The sequence below is a fragment of the Podarcis tiliguerta genome, assembly GCF_965153285.1.
Source record: "Podarcis tiliguerta genome assembly, chromosome: 7".
NCBI lineage: Eukaryota > Metazoa > Chordata > Lepidosauria > Squamata > Lacertidae > Podarcis > Podarcis tiliguerta.
This window is the reverse complement of record NC_139540.1, coordinates 15,887,521-15,905,690: the sequence shown is the minus strand read 5'-3', so window position 1 is coordinate 15,905,690 and position 18,170 is coordinate 15,887,521. Positions and strand designations below refer to the sequence as shown.

The 18,170-nt window shown below is 45.4% G+C and overlaps 1 protein-coding gene across 7 annotated transcripts in view; it reads right to left on the bottom strand.

The window, feature by feature from the left end:
* The window catches only part of SAMD12 (sterile alpha motif domain containing 12), a 209,992-nt gene extending 198,253 nt beyond the window's left edge, over positions 1–11,739 (bottom strand). For 2 of the 7 annotated variants that reach the window (XR_014513769.1, XM_083450764.1), the window contains exon 1: positions 11,514–11,681. Coding sequence is in view for 4 of the 7 variants with exons in the window: in XM_083450764.1 (XP_083306890.1) it covers positions 11,514–11,526 (13 nt within the window). In the remaining 3 variants the exon portion in view is untranslated. Of the gene's footprint in view, positions 1–11,513 lie in introns of all 7 variants that reach the window. The other 5 variants (XR_014513770.1, XM_083450767.1, XR_014513768.1 and 2 more) reach the window with 4 other exon arrangements.
* Positions 11,740–18,170: the final 6,431 nt, after the last annotated feature.

Below are 18,170 nucleotides of genomic sequence, written 5' to 3'. Positions count from 1 at the left end.
TCCCTTACTCATAAAACCCCAAAGCGGTGTACACAAGGTCTGACCAGACACAGACAAGCTTAGTTTCAGCTAAGGACTAAGGAACCTAGGTCCCTCTCCACATGTTGCTGGATTTCCAACTCCCACCAGCCCCAGCCAGCATGGCCAATGGTCAAGGATGATAGGAACTGTCGTTCAACAACATCAATAGGGCCACAGGTTCCCCAACTCTGAACCAGGTGGTGGCCTCAGGTGCCTTCAGACCATGCACTGTACAGGTGTCCTATCTATTTGCCCCCCAATCACTTTGTCTTGCCTGTGCTGTGCTGTGCCTCTCGCCCTGTCCTAGCCACTGTGATCCATGCGATGGTCACCTCCTGGCTTGACTATTATAACTCACTCTACGTGGGGCTGCCCTTGAGACTGACCCAGAAACTCCAGCAGGTGCAGAATGTCGTGGCGAGACTCCTTATGGGGTCCTCACTGTGGGATCACATTCACCCAGTGCTATACCAGTTGCACTGGCTCTCGGTGGAGTGCAGGATCAGGTTTAAGGTGCTGGTTTTAACCTTTAAAGCCCTATACGGCCTAGGACCCTCGTACCTACGGGACAGCCTCTCCTGGTATGTCCCACAGAGGACCTTATGGTCTTTAAATAAAAACATCTTGGAGCCCGGGCCACAAGGAGGTTAGACTGGCCTCAACCAGAGCTAGGGCTTTTTCAGCCACGGCCCTGATCTGGTGGGATGCTCTGTCACAAGAGACTAGGGCCCTGTGGGATTTGACATCTTTCTGCAGGGCCTGCAAGATGGAGCTGTTCCACCAGGCCTTTGGCCAAGGCACAGTCTAACCCCCTTTTTCCTTCTGTAATCTTCATAGAACTCTAATCCGATGGTTGCCATTAATTTGATTCTGAATTGATTCTAGAATGTGTTTTAATTAATTGACTGTGCGATTTTATGTACACTGTGCTATTTTTACCTGTTTTTTACCTGTTGTTTGGCCAGGTAAAAAATTATTATTATTATTACTTGCAGTTTTATCTCCTGCAAGCTCTGCCATTGTAGTTGAGCTTCATTCCACTGAGACTGGTATCTCCAAGACCCTGAACTTCCTGCCTGCAATAATTCAGAACTGACAAGATGATAACAAGACTCCATGGAGTTACTTTCACTAGATACCCTACAGATCATTTGATTATTTATTATTATTCCAAACTGCCCTATATCTAGTTTAGCTCCACAGGCAGGTATACAAATACTGTTCCACAGTTTCCTTGAGAATGTGCTTATCCAAATTTGTTTATCACCGCAAACCTTCCGCTATGCAGCAGAGAAATTATAATTGCAAACATTTTAACAAAGATTTTTTTTTAAAAAAAAAAGCTTTCTGCTATTGGTTCTGACCTATTTCTTTCACTTTGACTGGAAGGAAGGAAGCAGTTAAAGGAACACTGTTGAAACTCCAAGCTCTATAAATAGAGTTTCCTTGGCAGCTGTCTCAACGGGCTCATATTTAAAGACGGCCTGTATACTTCTTCTTAACTGCCTCCCAAATTATCCTTGTTAGAATGTAAAATAAGAAACGCAAACACCTTACACCACACTAAGTCAAGACAATGTTGCTCCTATAACCATGAGAGATTGACAGCCTTGACCTCTTACTGTGCTGGCAGCAATCAGTATATCATCCCCATACTGTTCAAGTATAGTACATATTGTGCAATCCAGAGTTTCCCAACCTGTTAACACTTAGGGCACCGCGTTTTCCTGCTTCCTTAAAGTTAGAGGCACAGTTCACCTGACAAACACACTGTAACTATCCTCCTTGCAGCTGCAAGATAGCCCAGCTAAAACTGCTCTTAGCATCCCGCTCGCCCCTTCATCCAGGAATTGTGATGCTCCTGGAAGGTCTCTGCTCCTCCCGGAGGGGAGGGGTTGTGAGCGGGAGCAGCTTCCCGCAGCTCCTGATTGCTTCTGCTGCCGCGGCCAAGCCTTCCGGCCAACCAATAGGGCCGGCTGGTAAAGGTAAAGGTAAAGGTACCCCTGCCCGTATGGGCCAGTCTTGACAGACTCTAGGGTTGTGAGCTCATCTCACTCTAGAGGCCAGGAGCCAGCGCTGTCCGCAGACACTTCCGGGTCACGTGGCCAGCGTGACAAGCTGCATCTGGCGAGCCAGCGCAGCACACGGAAACGCCGGTCACCTTCCCGCTGGTAAGCGGTCCCTATTTATCTACTTGCACCCGGGGGTGCTTTCGAACTGCTAGGTTGGCAGGCGCTGGGACCGAGCGACAGGAGCGCACCCCACCGCAGGGATTCGAACCGCCGACCATGCGATTGGCAAGTCCTAGGCGCTGAGGTTTTACCCACAGTGCCACCTGCTGGTAGGCGGGGCTAAATGCATTTAAACAGCCACGGAAGCACTCAGTTCGCAGTCGGGTTCCTGCTTGCATTGGATCTCCCTCCCTCCCTCCCTTTTAGGTCAGCTTCCTTTGCATATTGACCTTGCTATGGACTTCAGTTGGTTGCCTTGGTTGTCCAAGGGGCTTGGTAGGACTTTTTAATCCATTTGGCAAATTGGCACCAGCCTCTTGGTTTTTCCGCCTACCTCGTAGCAATTCGTCACAACTTTCTGGTATTGGAATATGTGTGCTGTGTTGGAGGATTGGGTATAGGCCATCATCTACCCCTCCTCTTTTGGGTATTCTGTTAAAGGAATCCGGCGGTCATGGATCCTGTCCAATGCCCTGCTGGTGGCTAGGGCCATGGCACGACCCCCGGTGATGTCATGGGGGGGCTTCCAGTTGTATTTGCATCAACAAGCTCCTCCCATTGGTTGTTAACCCTGATATGACTCCCTGCTGAGCGGGGTGGAGTCATGTATTCGTGTTTCATCCAATGCCTAAGCCAATACTACTTACATGCTGTAACCAATAATAGTTGTGGCCTAATTTTGTGCATTAACCTAAAATAATGTGTCTTGGTGTTGTATTTATAATCCTATGCAGGTGGTGGGTCCTCAACTCCCAGTGCATATGAACTCTCCTATGAGCAGCACTGAAGAATCCTGGTGCATTGGCGAACCTGTGGCCCTACAGATGCAGGGGGACTACAATTCCCATCAGCCATGGCCAACAAGGCCAACGGTTAGGCATTACAGGGCCTGGAATCCAAAAATTCCTCTATTAAGGCCACAGGTTCCCCAGCCCCTGGTCTTCTGGGCTTAATGCAGGGAAGTGGTAGCAGAGGTGGATTTAGCCCAGCTTCTGGAAGGAGGTGGTAGGACTCTAGGATGCTGCCAGAGCCTCACACCTCCTTCCCAAAGCCTTGCACCTCCCTCCCCCAGCTTTGGGAAGGCACATTGAGGGCTGGAGGTGGTGTCCACTGTTGGCTTTGCACAGAGTGCCATATTACCAAGGTCCACCCCTGTTGGTGGCAAGGGAAAATAGAAGTTTGGCTAGGAATACTTGGGGATCCCTGTGCATGGGACGATCTTGCTCCCAAAGGCATAGAACAATCAATGGACCAAGTTTGGTGGCTTGATCTTAAGAGATACGCTTCCACACTTCTCAGTTTGAGAAGTACTACATGCCTAGAAGGTACATTTTATCATATGTGGTGGGATTGCAAAAAGGCAAAAGCCTATTGGGAAATAATATATAATGAGTTGAAGAAAATGTTGAAAATAACTTTTGCAAAAAGAAACCCCAGAAGCCTTTCTACTAGGTATCTTAGGCCAAGATATACCGAAAGAAAAGAGGACTCTATTTATGTATGCCACTACAGCTGCAAGAATATTGATTGTACAAAACTGGAAGACTGGAGAAACACCAACTAAAGAACAATGGCAAGAGAAGTTGATGAACTATGCAGAACTGGCAAAAATGACAGACTATGAGAAAAAGACAACAGTGACTTTGAAAAAGAATGGGAACCATTTCTACTATATTTGCAGAAACAAAGAAAGTCTATAGACTTGATGGCAGGATTTAAATAAACACTCACATCATTAGTATTAGAAAATGTGTAGAAGATAGAGAAATAATATGGTGTACTTATTTTCATCTTTATGTTTTTAGGTTAGATGTTATTGTATAAATATGTTATTAGTACTTTTTCTTTTAGGAGGTAGCAAGGTGGGTGAAAGGAGAAACAAACTAGAAGCGGAAGTTTGGGGAGGGCTAGGAGGGGAGGGAGGAAGCAATGAATACCGTAGATTCCGGAGTATTAGGCAACTGGCCATATTAGACGGGGGTCGTCTTATAAGCCCAGTCTTATACTCTGGGCAGCAGCAGTGGGCGGGCTCCGTGCTGGAAGAAAGCCACCCTGCGCAGAGCGGAGCCCGCCGCCACCGCCTCCAAAGCAGCAGTGGGTGGGCTCCACACCAGGAGAAAGCCATACCTGGCGTATAAGACGACCCCCAACTTTTTAACCTCTTTTCCGGTGTTAAAAAGTCGTCTTATACACCGGAATCTTGACATGAGCCAACAGTGTGACGCGGCAGCTAAAAAAGCCAATGCAATTCTGGGCTGCATCAATAGGAGTATAGCATCTAGATCAAGGGAAGTAATAGTGCCACTGTATTCTGCTCTGGTCAGACCTCACCTGGAGTACTGTGTCCAGTTCTGGGCACCACAGTTCAAGAAGGACACTGAGAACTGGAACATGTCCAGAGGAGGGCAACCAAAATGGTCAAAGGCCTGGAAACGATGCCTTATGAGGAACGGTTAAGGGAGCTGGGCATGTTTAGCCTGGAGAAGAGGAGGTTAAGGGGTGATATGATAGCCATGTTCAAATATATAAAAGGATGTCACATAGAGGAGGGAGAAAGGTTGTTTTCTGCTGCTCCAGAGAAGCCGACACGGAGCAATGGATCCAAACTACAAGAAAGAAGATTCCACCTAAACATTAGGAAGAACTTCCTGACAGTAAGAGCTGTTCGACAGTGGAATTTGCTGCCAAGGAGTGTGGTGGAGTCTCCTTCTTTGGAGGTCTTTAAGCAGAGGCTTGACAACCATATGTCAGGAGTGCTCTGATGGTGTTTCCTGCTTGGCAGGGGGTTGGACTCTATGGCCCTTGTGGTCTCTTCCAACTCTATGATTCTATGATTCTATGAATCTACAATAGTAAATGTTATGGATATGAGATGTATGTGATGAATGAAAAAGAAAACTGAATAAAATTTTTAAAAGAGAGCGAGAGAAGTACTACATGCCTCAAACATTCTGCTTCCCAACTGCAAGGCCCTCTTTCAGTCTTCCTCACCCTAGTGCCCTCCAACTCCTTGGTTACTGGCTATGCTTCCTAGGGCTGATGGGATCTGGAGTCAAAAACAGCTGGAGGGCACCAGGCTTTGGAAGTTTGCCCAACCTGAATGGCAAGGGTGGTTCTTTTTCATGAAGCTTGAAATATTTCCTGCTGCTATTTGGAGCAGAGAGTTTAAGAAACCAGAATGCATGGTTCAAGAATACACACAACAAGGCGCAGCCCCTGAATTAAACTCGCTCTTCCTTGAGCAGAAAGAATGGGGAAGTAGCCAAAGAAAACAGATAACAGAGAAGCTAAAATGCAAATATTTCTATGCCCACAATCACAAATTCACTGTCTTGTCCATAAAGGTGTGTTTGTGCCTGAATGGACTGCAGATTAATTGGTCGTTTAAATGTGTGAATCCAACCCCACTAGACAACAATTTCTTATCAGCTCAACCAACAATAATTTCCTAAAGAATCCAACAACAAAGCATCAAGTATTGGCCCAATTAGGACAATCAATAAACCAGCCAAGATATTTACAAGCATTTGGGCATACACACAGCCTGTTAGTCCTCCTGTCACACAAGCTGAAAACAAACCAATATGTCTTTCATTAGCCATTGTTTCCCACTCTAGCCAAACTAGAAAAAATGCTGTCACAGACACCAACCGCAGAGCAAGTCGTGATATTAAGCCAGCTTCAAGCCATGGGTCACCATCCTGGCTTGTTCTTAAGATGGAAACAATCTTTTCCCAGCTTGAAATGGTGATTGCCATACGTCTGAATTTTCTCACTGCGGTCGGCAGCAGTGTCCGGGTGGAAATCGGGAAAATGTCCAGGAAAATCTGGATGTATGGCAGCCTATATTGGCAGTGCCATTTTTTGGCCGTTTCCCCATAAAAATAGCTTAACATTTTCACTGTTTGAAATATGCTAACCCTAGATTAAGGCTTCCTTTTGGCTAACTGCTAAGAGCACGGACAATCCAAGGCACATTCATCTCCATTTAAAAAGAATATACTTATTTGTCCCATTGAACTAAATGGGGCTTAGTTCTGAACAGGCATGCAGGGGATACACATACTTGTGAATTAGCCCCAGGCTTCAATTGAAAATGTAATTTACTGCCATGTACAAGTTAAGATTGGGACGCGGGTGGCGCTGTGGGTTAAACCACAGAGCCTAGGACTTGCCCATCAGAAGGTCAGCGGTTTGAATCCCCGCAAAGGGGTGAGCTCCCGTTGCTCAGTCCCTGCTCCTGCCAACCTAGCAGTTCGAAAGCACCTCAAAGTGCAAGTAGATATATAGATACCGCTCTGGTGGGAAGGTAAACGGCGTTTCCGTGCACTGCTCTGGTTCCCCAGAAGCGGCTTAGTCCTGCTGTACGCCGGCTCCCTCGGCCAATAAAGTGAGATGAGCGCCACAACCCCAGAGTCGGCCACGACTGGACCTAATGGTCAGGGGTCCCTTTACCTTTACTTTACAAGTTAAGATCTTTCTTTTCACAAAGCCTTTTGGTTGACTTAAGTTTATTTCTCTTGTTTTAGTTTACTCCTTTTTAAAGCTGTGTGATTTGAAGGTTGTTTTCTTTTTTTAAAAAAGTACTGTTCTTAACTTGGAATCGAGTTCTATCTCGGCGGTCTCATGTGTAACTGAGAGGTAAGATAAAAAATTTAAATAAATAAATCCCAGTCTACAGAAATTAGAGCAGGCATTGGCAAACTCGGCCCTCCAGATGTTTTGGGACTACAATTCCCATCATCCCTGACCACTCGTCCTGTTAGCTAGGGATCATGGGAGCTGTCCCAAAACATCTGGAGGGCCGAGTTTGCCTATGCCTGAATTAGAGTATTTATTGTCTCATTGGAATGAGTCCAGGACAGTGTAATCCTATTTATGTAATCCCATTTATGTTTACTCAGAGTAAATCCCATTGCATTCAGTAAGGCTTACTCCCAGGTAAGTACGCAGCCCTAACTAGGTTTGAAATAAAAACTGCACTTTCTTTTTTTCCGTATGACAATTCCCACAGCAGAAGAGATAAGCCACTCCTTTGAAGTTAAAAGCGCCCAGTCTCTTCAGCAGTGGAAATATGCCTATACCATCAGATATGTCCCTTCTTTGGAACCATACCAATGGGACCACCAAAGTGGTGGAACAAGCTCACTGGAGGTGTATCCAATTTGGTTTTACAGAAAGAGAAAAGACATAAAGCCTACCATTTTAGACTGGCTTTTAAAAAGCATTTATTTTCCAGAAACAACTTAGAACTAGTTCACTTTTTTTTACACATTCATATGTTTTCATACTATCTTTTGCAGAATATTGTTCTTGTCTTTTTTCTTTTTCTTTTTTTGCCTACCTTCAATTTTTATTCTATGGCTTATGTTCACAGGCTGGGATTCTACAGTTTAGCATGTCCAAAGGGCCTTTAGGCTTGTATTTTTCAAACCGTGCCCCTTGTTGCTTTTGAAACCGAGGAGATTTTGAAAATAAGATTGCAAAGATTTACAAAACCTCACGGGTATGGGTAAACCATTAGGGGTACCTAAAGCATTTGTTTGAGTCTCAGTGACAACATTTTAAAAAATGTTTTAAACTGATTGTATCATTTTGCACTTTTATATTGTTTGTGTAAGAGGTGTAGAACTAAATAAATTTTTAAAAATCAAAATGTGATAAAAAAATTAAAGAGTTTGCCACTGTTGGCATGAGAAAGATAGGCTCCTTCATTTTCTGTTCCTTCCAGAGAAGAGAGCTATGCTAAAAGTTGAGTCTCCAAAATTTCATTTAATATTTCAGGATTAGCAGCAGGGGGAGAGAGATAAAGAGAACTGACAGAAACAGAGAGAGAAAAGAACGAAGGTGATTTCTACATAAAATGATGAAGGTGGCAGAAAAAGGGAAGAATTAAAATAACCTGATAACTATTCTAAAATTAATATTAATGATTATCGTTGTTTTGTTTCAGTCCATATATTCTCATGGACAGCAACATGTAGCTTTGTAAAAGGACTCACTAAAAAGGTAGTCAAATGCAAACGATGAGACTCCTGCACCTTTTATCATTCTTATTTTTTATTACTCCTGCACCTTTAATAGAGATGTAGAATAAGGAATTTTAGCATATTATTATTATCATTATCATTATTTCAATTTATATATCACCCTTTATCAAAAGATCTCAGGGCTGTGTAAAACATTTGAAACGCATTACAAAACACCAATGATAAAACATAGTAGGAAGCATACCAACAGACAGCCTAATATCATCATCATAACTAAACTCTCTCCACAAAAATGTGGCTTGCTCAACTATTAAAGGTGCAGGAGGTGCCGCTCCCCCACCAACAGGGTCAAAACTTTCTATGCTAAGGCCTATACTATAAGGTTGCGTACTTTATTACTAGAGTATTGGTTGTTCGTTCATTTCTGGGCCAATTCAGAAAGGAATTGTATTTAAAGCCCTAAGTGGCTTAGGCCCAAAATTATCAGGGAGACCTTCTGGAGGGCTAAAATTCAGCAGAGGGGACCCTCTTTTGTTGTTCCTTCACCCTCAGAAGCTCAGGGATGATGGTGGTGACCCAACAGAGGGCATTATCTGGGGCATCCCCTAAGCTATGGGATCCCTCCCCACACAGGCACCTTCAGTTTACAGCATGGGTAGGCAAACTAAGGCCCAGGAGCCAGATCCGGCCCAATCGCCTTATAAATTCAGCCCGCGGATGGTCTGGGACTCAGCGTGTTTTTACATGAGTAAAATGTGTCCTTTTATTTAAAATGCATCTCTGGGTTATTTGTGGGGCCTGCCTGGTATTTTTACATCTCTGGGTTATTTGTGGGGCATAGGAATTCATTCTCCACACACAAAAATATAGTCCGGCCCCCCACAAGGTCTGAGGGACAGTGGACCGGCCCCCTGCTGAGAAAGTTTGCTGACCCCGGTTTACAGCTTTGGTTATACTCTGAAGATACAACTCTTCACCCTTGCATTTGACGCTTGAGATATACCGTGAGATACGATCAATCGTTTTATTTGTATGTTGCCTTTCCAAAGTTAAAACTATGCTCAAGGTGGCCTACAATGTATATAAAAAACCATAACTACAAACATAAAAGCAGTTGTAAATAACAAACAAAACTTCAAAAATTACACAACCAAACTGAACAACTTCCACATGAATCCAAAACAAAGATACAAAAAATGAGTATCAACAGCAACTGTACCCCCCCAACAAAACCCCCTCAACAATGCCCCAACTCAAGGTGAATAAATGAGCTGTTAGCATGCATGTTTGCATGCATATTTGAAAGCACCTCAAAATGTGCATTCCATGCAAAACAACATGGTGCTGAATAGACGGGGTCCTTATTCAGAGGTGCACTTACGTCCATAGTTTGCCATCCTAAGTAATGATTGCATACAAGATACAGATCTCCTACACAGGATCAGGGCAACTGAATGCAGATGTTGCTGAACATCCCAGAACTCCCACCAGCCCCAGCAAGGATGGCCAGCGGACAGGCATAATGGGGAGATGCAGGTCCACAACATCTGGCAGAGTCAGTGTTTCCCCACGACGGAAAACTGCTTTGAGCAACTTTTCAGAAAATATCATAAGCTGAAGATGGTATACTTGAGATACCTTGTGTGAACTGTTCCTGATGCTGTATTTTACATTGTTGTGACCTGCCCTGCAACCTCATGGTGAAGGCAGGTATTAGATATATTATTATTATTATTATTATTATTATTATTATTATTATTATTATTATTATTATATCGTAGGCCCCAATTCACACAGGGCCCCTACAAGGCCCACTGGCAGTAATGCAGAATTCACCCAACACCCTAGAATAATATTTCTCTGAAGTATAAGTAATGGCGGGCAAGTTGTCTTCCTGTCTGCTTGCTCACCATCATAGGGTTTTTTCACAGAACAGGGGTGCCAACATGAATATAAGGGGGGGGGCAGGTAAGCCCCATCCCACATAATCAATCACAATATGTGGCACTTGCACACAACATTTGAATGGCAATGCCCATCAACTTTTGGGCGGGCAGCCCCCTCGAATGTTTTACTGGGGGAGCCAAAGGGACCTTGGCCCCTAGGAGTTGGTTCCCATGTCACCAAACAACCACCAATAATTTTTGAGACCCCCCATGGCCCTCGTTTGAAAAACCATGGCTCGAACCTACTTCACAGGTTTCAAACCCTCTTCCTGAAAACTCCCTTCTGTGTTTGACATTACAGAAAGGAGTTGTCTAACTTCCAAGGCCCCGTGAACAAATTGCTGTTTAGGTGCAGCTCATCTGATGCAGCTGTGCGGAAATCCTGGGCCTTTTCTGACCCCTAAAACCAAACGGGCCCTCTGCGCATGTTCAACGGCGCTATTTAACTGCCGCATATCCCCAAATCAGCCGCAAAACCTGAACCTTAGCGTCTTTTTAAGGCTCAAGAGCTTACACAGAGCCCAACTTTGTGAAGCTGGGTAATGGGAATAAGATTTGTAAGAGTGCTTGAAGATGTTGAAAAGCGCCACACTTGTCATGTATTTTTTTTTCTTTTAAGTGGTATCTAAGGACATCAGAAAACCATTGCTTTGTGGGCAGAGGGGCAGCTACAGAGATACAGGGCTTCAACTAATGCAATTAATTTATTATTATTATTATTATTATTATGGGGGGAGCATGTAGCAGGACAGAGGGGGTTTTCTATCAGAAACTACCTTTTTTACAGCAAGGCTGCTGTTTCTGACAGAAACCCCCCTCTATCCTGTGCTGCATGCTCCCCCAAAATAATAATAATAATAATAATAATAATAATAATAATAATAATAATAATAATAGCTTTCAGAGAGGGGTCGGGCAAGGATGGGGGAAGGGAAGCAGCGGTACGTCTGCGACCAGGTGGGATGCTTCCACTGGCAGCCCTTCCTGGCATGCATGAGAAGGGGCAGCGGCGTTGACCCTTTTTTCGGGCACATGACGACCCACCCCCTTCCGCTTGCAAAAGCGCCCATTCCTGTGCCCAGCCCATCGCGAGCATTTGGAGCATTTGGCAAAAGTGGGCTCCTTCCCTCGCCCCTCTCCACCTGAAGGATGCCTTCCCACCCCCACCCCACCCCGCTTCCTAGCCCAGCTGGGGCTTCGCCTCCTCCAGGTGAGCGCCAAGGAAAAGAAATGGAGGTGGGTGCAAGGAAGGCGGTGCATCAGGAAGCAGGAGCGGCCGCCCCTGGCTTTGCAAAAGGGAAAGGCAGGAGGACTGCAGCCCTTACCTTCCACAGCCATTCTCTCAGAGCTTGCTTAGGGCATGCATAGTTCGCCTGCCAAGGGATGCTGCTTCTGCTTCTCCTCCTCCTCCTCCTCCTCCCCTCTTCCCCACCCCTTCTTCCTCCCTTTCTCTTTTCTTCCCCCTCCACTGTTTTCTCTTTTTTCCTCGTCTGCAACCAAAAGAACAACCTGCAGCAAGAAAGGGTTAGCCCCGTTCCCGGTGCAGGCTGGGAAATGTAGTCTTTTGCCCGCAGGTCGGGCGAGGCCACAAGACCCTCCATCTGCTCGCTGCAAAAGCGGCTTTGCTGCGCATGCAATGCCCAGGGCGCGCGAAGCGAAGAGGGAGCGCCGGGTTTGGAAGGGTCCCGCGACTGCAGCCTATGCCTCCGGGGCTCTGAAAGCTTTCGGGGGGCAGAAAACTACAAATCCCGGCACGCCGCGCTGCGAGGTTTTTCAGGGCGACCTGGCGTGGGGCTGTTTGATTGAGGACTTCCTCGTCAAATTGGAGGAGGAGACAGGTAGAGGAGGCAAAGCGTGTCGGGCGCAGGAGGGGAAAGGCGGCTAACTAGGGCAAGAAATCTTGCCAGGCTGGAGGAGCATCTGTCGCTTCTGTGTGGCTTCACTGCAGCTGCTAGAATGCAAAACGATTCCAAAAAAACCCAACCCAAAAAAACCCAACACAGACGCAGGACTCTGTTTCAGCAAATATCATTGGGAGAGGGAATTGTTATTGTTAACAACAATGTCTCCTGGTGTATGGAGACAGACAGGTCGTTTATCCACAGCCAGAGCAGGAAGGAGCGCAGAGAGCAGAAACGCTGTGGTGCACCTGTACCTGCAAAACCGGACACCTTCACCTGCCCCACCTGCAATAAAACATGTCTCTGTTATCTACAGCCGCAGCAGGCACTGTAACTCTCCAACAGTTTGACTTCACCTTCCATTGTCTCCCAAGACGGATGGATGCCAATAATAATAACAGTACAGTGGTACCTCAGGTTACAGATGCTTCAGGTTACAGACTCCACTAACCCAGAAATAGTACCTCGGGTTAAGAACTTTGCTTTGGAATGAGAATAGAAATTTTGCAGTGGCGGCGCTGCGGCAGCAGGAGGCCCCATTAGCTAAAGTGGTGCTTCAGTTTAAGAACAATTTCAGTTTAAGAACAGACCTCCGGAACAAATTAAGTACTTAACCCAAGGTACCACTGTACAGACTCCGCTAACCCAGAAATAGTACCTCGGGTTAAGAACTTTGCTTCAGGATGAGAATAGAAATTGTGCTCCGGCGGCACGGCGGCAGTGGGAGGCTCCATTAGCTAAAGTGGTGCTTCAGGTTAAGTACAGTTTCAGTTTAAGAATGGACCTCCAGAACGAATTAAGTTCTTAACCCGAGGTACCACTGTAATAATAATAATAGTATAGTATAGTAATAATAATAATAATTTTATACCGCCCTACACCCACAAGTCTCAGGGCAGTTCACAACATAAAAACCCAGTATAAAAGCACAAAATATATTTTAAAAATGAAATAATATTAAACATATATTATGTGTTGTTTTACTCTAGCCTTCTGCTAAATTAAATGAATCCCCTTTGTTGCCTCTCAAATATCAAGCTATGTAGAATGTTGTGTTCTTTGCAACAGAGGTTTTTAATTTATTGTGCAGCACTAAATGAGTGAATGGATAACGTGTTGAGTCAAAACAGCCTTCCCCTTTCACACGCACCCACCCACCTCTCAAAGTAGCCCTGCAGAATTCTAACCAGGAAAATGTAGAAATCTTCTAGTGTGTATTTTATAAGACCATCAGAATTATTTGTTTTTATTTATTTGCTTTTTACCCTGCTTTTCGCTAGACGTCTCAAAGTGGCTTGCAGAGGGTGGGAAAAGAAAAAACAACAGCACTTGTGTGGCTGCTTTTCTCCATCTGCAAGCCAAATGTTCCAGTTTTAATAATACATGCTTGATTTCTGGCTACCGCTCTTTAAATATAAAAATCTGCCATTGACTTGCAGACCTGCCAAAGCCGTGTCAGGAGGTGGAAGCGGCTCAGAACAAGAGAGACATCTCGCAAGGAAGGCTTAGCTGTGCAGAGTCTGGCACACAAACATAGCGGTGGCTGATGCTGACAGAGTGGGAGGGCATAAAGCAGGGAGGCCAACAGTAGATGGCGCCAGAGGCAATGAGAGGCAGAGCCAGCTACTTCAAGCTTTGTTCCCATCCTATGCCTCCCTGCTGAGTTCTACAAGGGCAACTCTGAGACCAGAGCCGGCCCAGATATTAGGCAGTGTGAGATCACTGCCTCAGACGGCAGACCCCTCCCCCCCCAAATAATGGCACTCCCAAGAGTATGTTGCCTCTGCCAGTGGCCCCGACTTTGGGCAAGATCACATCTGTTTGGGGTGAGATCTTGCCCAAAATCAGCATAATCTTGCCAGAAATCGGCGTTGATGGAGAAGGAGGAAATTGACAGGCACTGGCACACCCTGAACTGGTTTCAAGTAGGAAGGCAGGCAGGTGGAGGCTGACTGAGGGCAGACTGGGGTTGGGGAATGAGCTCCTCATTCACCCTGACCGACCCTCCTCCAGTGCCGGAGGCTTTTCTGTTGTCCAGCTGTGCCACAAACTCCCATTGCCACTAAAGGCTAAGATTGGCCACCCATGTTTAAAATCAATCTTCATCCTCCATCTGTTTGGGCTACAACTTCCACAATCCCTGACCACCAGCCATGCTGGGGCTCTTGTCTTAGGGGTGCAGGTTTTGTCTCTCTGGGGTCTGATGTGGGGTAAATGCTGCCTGGCAGTAGTGCCTTTTACTGGCCTCTAAAGTAAAAAGGACGTGGGTGGTGCTGTGGGTTAAACCACAGAGCCTAGGACTTGCCGATCAGAAGGTCGGTGGTTCGAATCCCCGCAACGGGGTGAGCTCCCATTGCTCGGTCCCTGCTCCTGCCAACCTAGCAGTTTGAAAGCACGTCAAAGTGCAAGTAGATAAATAGGTACCGCTCCGGCGGGACGGTAAACGCCGTTTCCATGTGCTGCTCGGGTTCTCCAGAAGCGGCTTAGTCATGCTGGCCACATGACCCAGAAGTTGTACGCCGACTCCCTCGGCCAATAAAGTGAGATGAGCACCACAACCCCAGAGTCGGCCACGACTGGACCTAATGGTCAGGGGTCCCTTTACCTTTACCTTTAAAGTAAAAAGGTAAAGGACCCCTGGATGGTTAAGTCCAGTCAAATTCCACTATGAGGTGCAGCGCTCATCTCTGTTTTCAGGCCAAGGGAGCCAGCGTTTGTCCACAGACAACTTTCCAGGTTATGTGGCTAGCATGACCAAACCTGCTTTGGTTCAGAGAGGACTGTGATGAGTGCCAGAGCGCACAGAAGCGCACAAAAGCACCGCAGTGGTATCTATTTATCTACCTGCGCTGAAATGCTTTCGAACTGCTAGGCTGGCCTCTACAAACACTCTGCTCCTATACTTGTAAATAGAGCAAATATTCCGGTCCCCAGATCTCCAGTGCCCTCTCACCCAAAGGAAACCAAACCTTGGCCTCACTGTTCTTGGAACCTCTTGCCCCTCAGGGAAATGGGGAACACACAACAATACCATCGTGCCAAAGTACTTCTGAGAAACAATGCAGAAATCTGATATAAAAACCATGCCTTTGTTTGCATATATCCTGGAAAGGACAGAGGAAAGGTGCAATCCACCTTTTATTTTCATCAGCTTCCTACTGGCTTCATTTCTGCAATTATGATCTCATCACCCACTGCTTGGAAGTAAACAGGGTTGTTGAACTTGCCTACTGCCCTTTGTAATGCAGATGATTCTGATAGATTGCAAATCCCCTAGGGCAGGAAACAAGTTTTTTCCATGTGCTCTTTAAACCACTAGGTGCACCTGCAATCTATTAGCAATATTAATTGCAGTGGGCCGGAGAGGTTCCCATTCTACAATCTCATCAAAACATAGAAATAATAAAAACCTTGGGCACTTGTTCAAGCACAGCTCCTGTACATTCCATTGCAAACAAATGGGCAGAAATCTTGGGGATGATTTCTTCTATGCTGCTTTCGTTACCCACATACAAACTGAGTTTAGCAGAAGGGAAACGTCGCTAAGTATTGCTGCTGTCATAACGCCTAAAGGGAATTGGTTTAATGGCGCTGGTCACCATGTTGCAATCGTGCCCCGAAAGAAGCCAAAGGCATCGTGCAATTCAGCTGACCTCACTCCGTTTCATCACTTCTGAGCAAGAAGAAGAAGAAGAAGAGTTTGGATTTGATATCCTGCTTTATCACTACCCTAAGGGGTCTCAAAGTGGCTAACATTCTCCTTTCCCTTCCCCCCCCCCACAACATAACATTCTCCTTTCCCTTCCTCCCCCACAACAAACACTCTGTGAGGTGAGTGGGGCTGAGAGACTTCAGAGAAGTGTGACTAGCCCAAGGTCACCCAGCACCTGCATGTGGAGGAGCGGGGAAGCGAACCCGGTTCACCAGATTACGAGTCCACCGCTCTTAACCACTACACCACACTGGCTCTGGCAAGAGCACACATCCTTTTCCAACTCCCCACCACGCACCAGCAGTGAGGTTTATTTCCATGGCATCACAGCAGCTTAACTAAGGAGACATCAGTTCCTGCCGTACAGCATATTTCCACCAGTCACTTGTTGGTACAGCATCTTTCTTATTCACCTTGCTTTCCAAAGGGACATCTGCTTCCTTTGCAAGCAAGATTGGAGTTAACACGAAATATTCCTAAAACTCCTTCCCCCGATTGTGTCAATCGTTTTACTTGCTTTCATTTGGAAGTCTTCTTTGAAAGTTATGCTCTGTTTATACCCTGTAATTCTGTTTTTATTCATGTGTGGCTGTTTAAAAACCAGCTAAATAAAGTGAATTAATTCTGCTCAACATTTGCATTCCGGTGGCTTTCTAGAGCATCTGTTACCCTACTGTCTCGAAAATTCCTGGGATCCCCAAAGCTATTATACATTTTCCCCATCAGGGCTCAACCACTGTATTTAAGATTTGGTAATTAGTCTCCAGCGTCATATGTGTTCAAAACTTCACAGTTCATTTCCCAGCGTGTGCAAGGCAGAGAGAAGATTGGACATTCCCTGATACAATTGAAATTTTGCATCTAATTTACGCTTCCTCCAACAGGCAGAGCGATACATATGCTGTCCCACATTTAGCTTAGTTTTCCGGGCATGCAGATCTAAAAATTGCATTGGGAATACGCAGTTGCAACTCTCATAATGAGAACTGAACTTTCGGAGTAGAAATAATTTTAATTATATTTGCCCTTTCCTCCAGAGGATCATATTGTCCTGTTTTGTTGTTTTTCTTTTTCTTTTTCTAAAAAACAAATCCCATTTATTTTATACCATGCAGTTGGATGAAAAGTTTGCTAGCTTGCTAAACCCCGCATTATTGTTCTTTAAACACCCAATAACCTACACAGAACCACCCCAATGCTGCATAGGAACGTGACGACCCACAGATACCTTTTGTGATGTTTGGCTTAGTGTTGTGCCTTCTGCATTTATTTTCATACATTCTTCATCAATTAATGGAGGCGGGAAGCTTGTATTCAAAAATTCAAGCCAGTAGGGTGTATTAGTTAGGGGGCTAGACTAAGACATGGGAGAACAGGGGGGGGGGGGGTCAGATCCCTACACAGCCATGAAGGTCACTGGGGAAGAAGAAGGGCTGACCATTTTGCGAAACCAAGAAGCATGGGTAGGCAAACTAAGGCCCAGGGAGTGGATCCAGCCCAATCGCCTTCTCAATTCGGCCCAGGAATCAGCGTGTTTTTACATGAGTAGAATGTGTCCTTTTCTTTAAAATGCATCTCTGGGATATTTGTGGGACCTGCCTGGTGTTTTTACATGAGTAGAATGTGTGCTTTTATTGATAACGCATCTCTGGGTTATTTGTGGGGCACAGGAATTCATTCCCCCCCCCAAAAAAATATAGTCCGGCCCCCCACAAGATCTGAGGGACAGTGGACCGGCCCCCTGCTGAAAAAGTTTGCTGACCCTGCCAAGGAGTGTGTAAAAGAAAGCATCATGACCCCAACTATAGGTGATTGTGAGGTACTCTAGCAGCGTAAAAGAGTGCATATGTTCATGCTTTAATAAAATCAGAATAACCATATTAAAGCTCACCCAGAAGTCGCTATTTCAGGTACGGAGCTCATCATCGTTGATCCTCCTAATGTGGGTTCTGTGCTCTTCCTTGCCCAGAGCCCTTAATTAATCAGGCTCCTGAAGCACCTGAGGACAAATTACATTCTGACCGAACAGAAGATCTGTTCAAGGACATAAAAGGCCCATTCATTGAAGCAATTTCCCCCTATAACGGTTAATGGGGAGGTGGAAAGGAAAGGATCTTGAAATATAAATGGATTGTCATTTTACCTTAATTAAGAAAAAATGAAAAATAATTGTGTATTCTATTTCTACTCAGGTCACCTTGTCGGGAGTTTAATGTACAATTAAAGGGAGGTCAGTCGATTTTAAGAATACTGATTTCATGGTCCCAAAGTTAAGCCATCTCCGATTGCGAGGCCCTGATATAATTTCAGCAAGCCTTTTTAATTCTCTCTTTGTTCATTTGTCTATGACTTTCCCTCTCTGGTTTGCA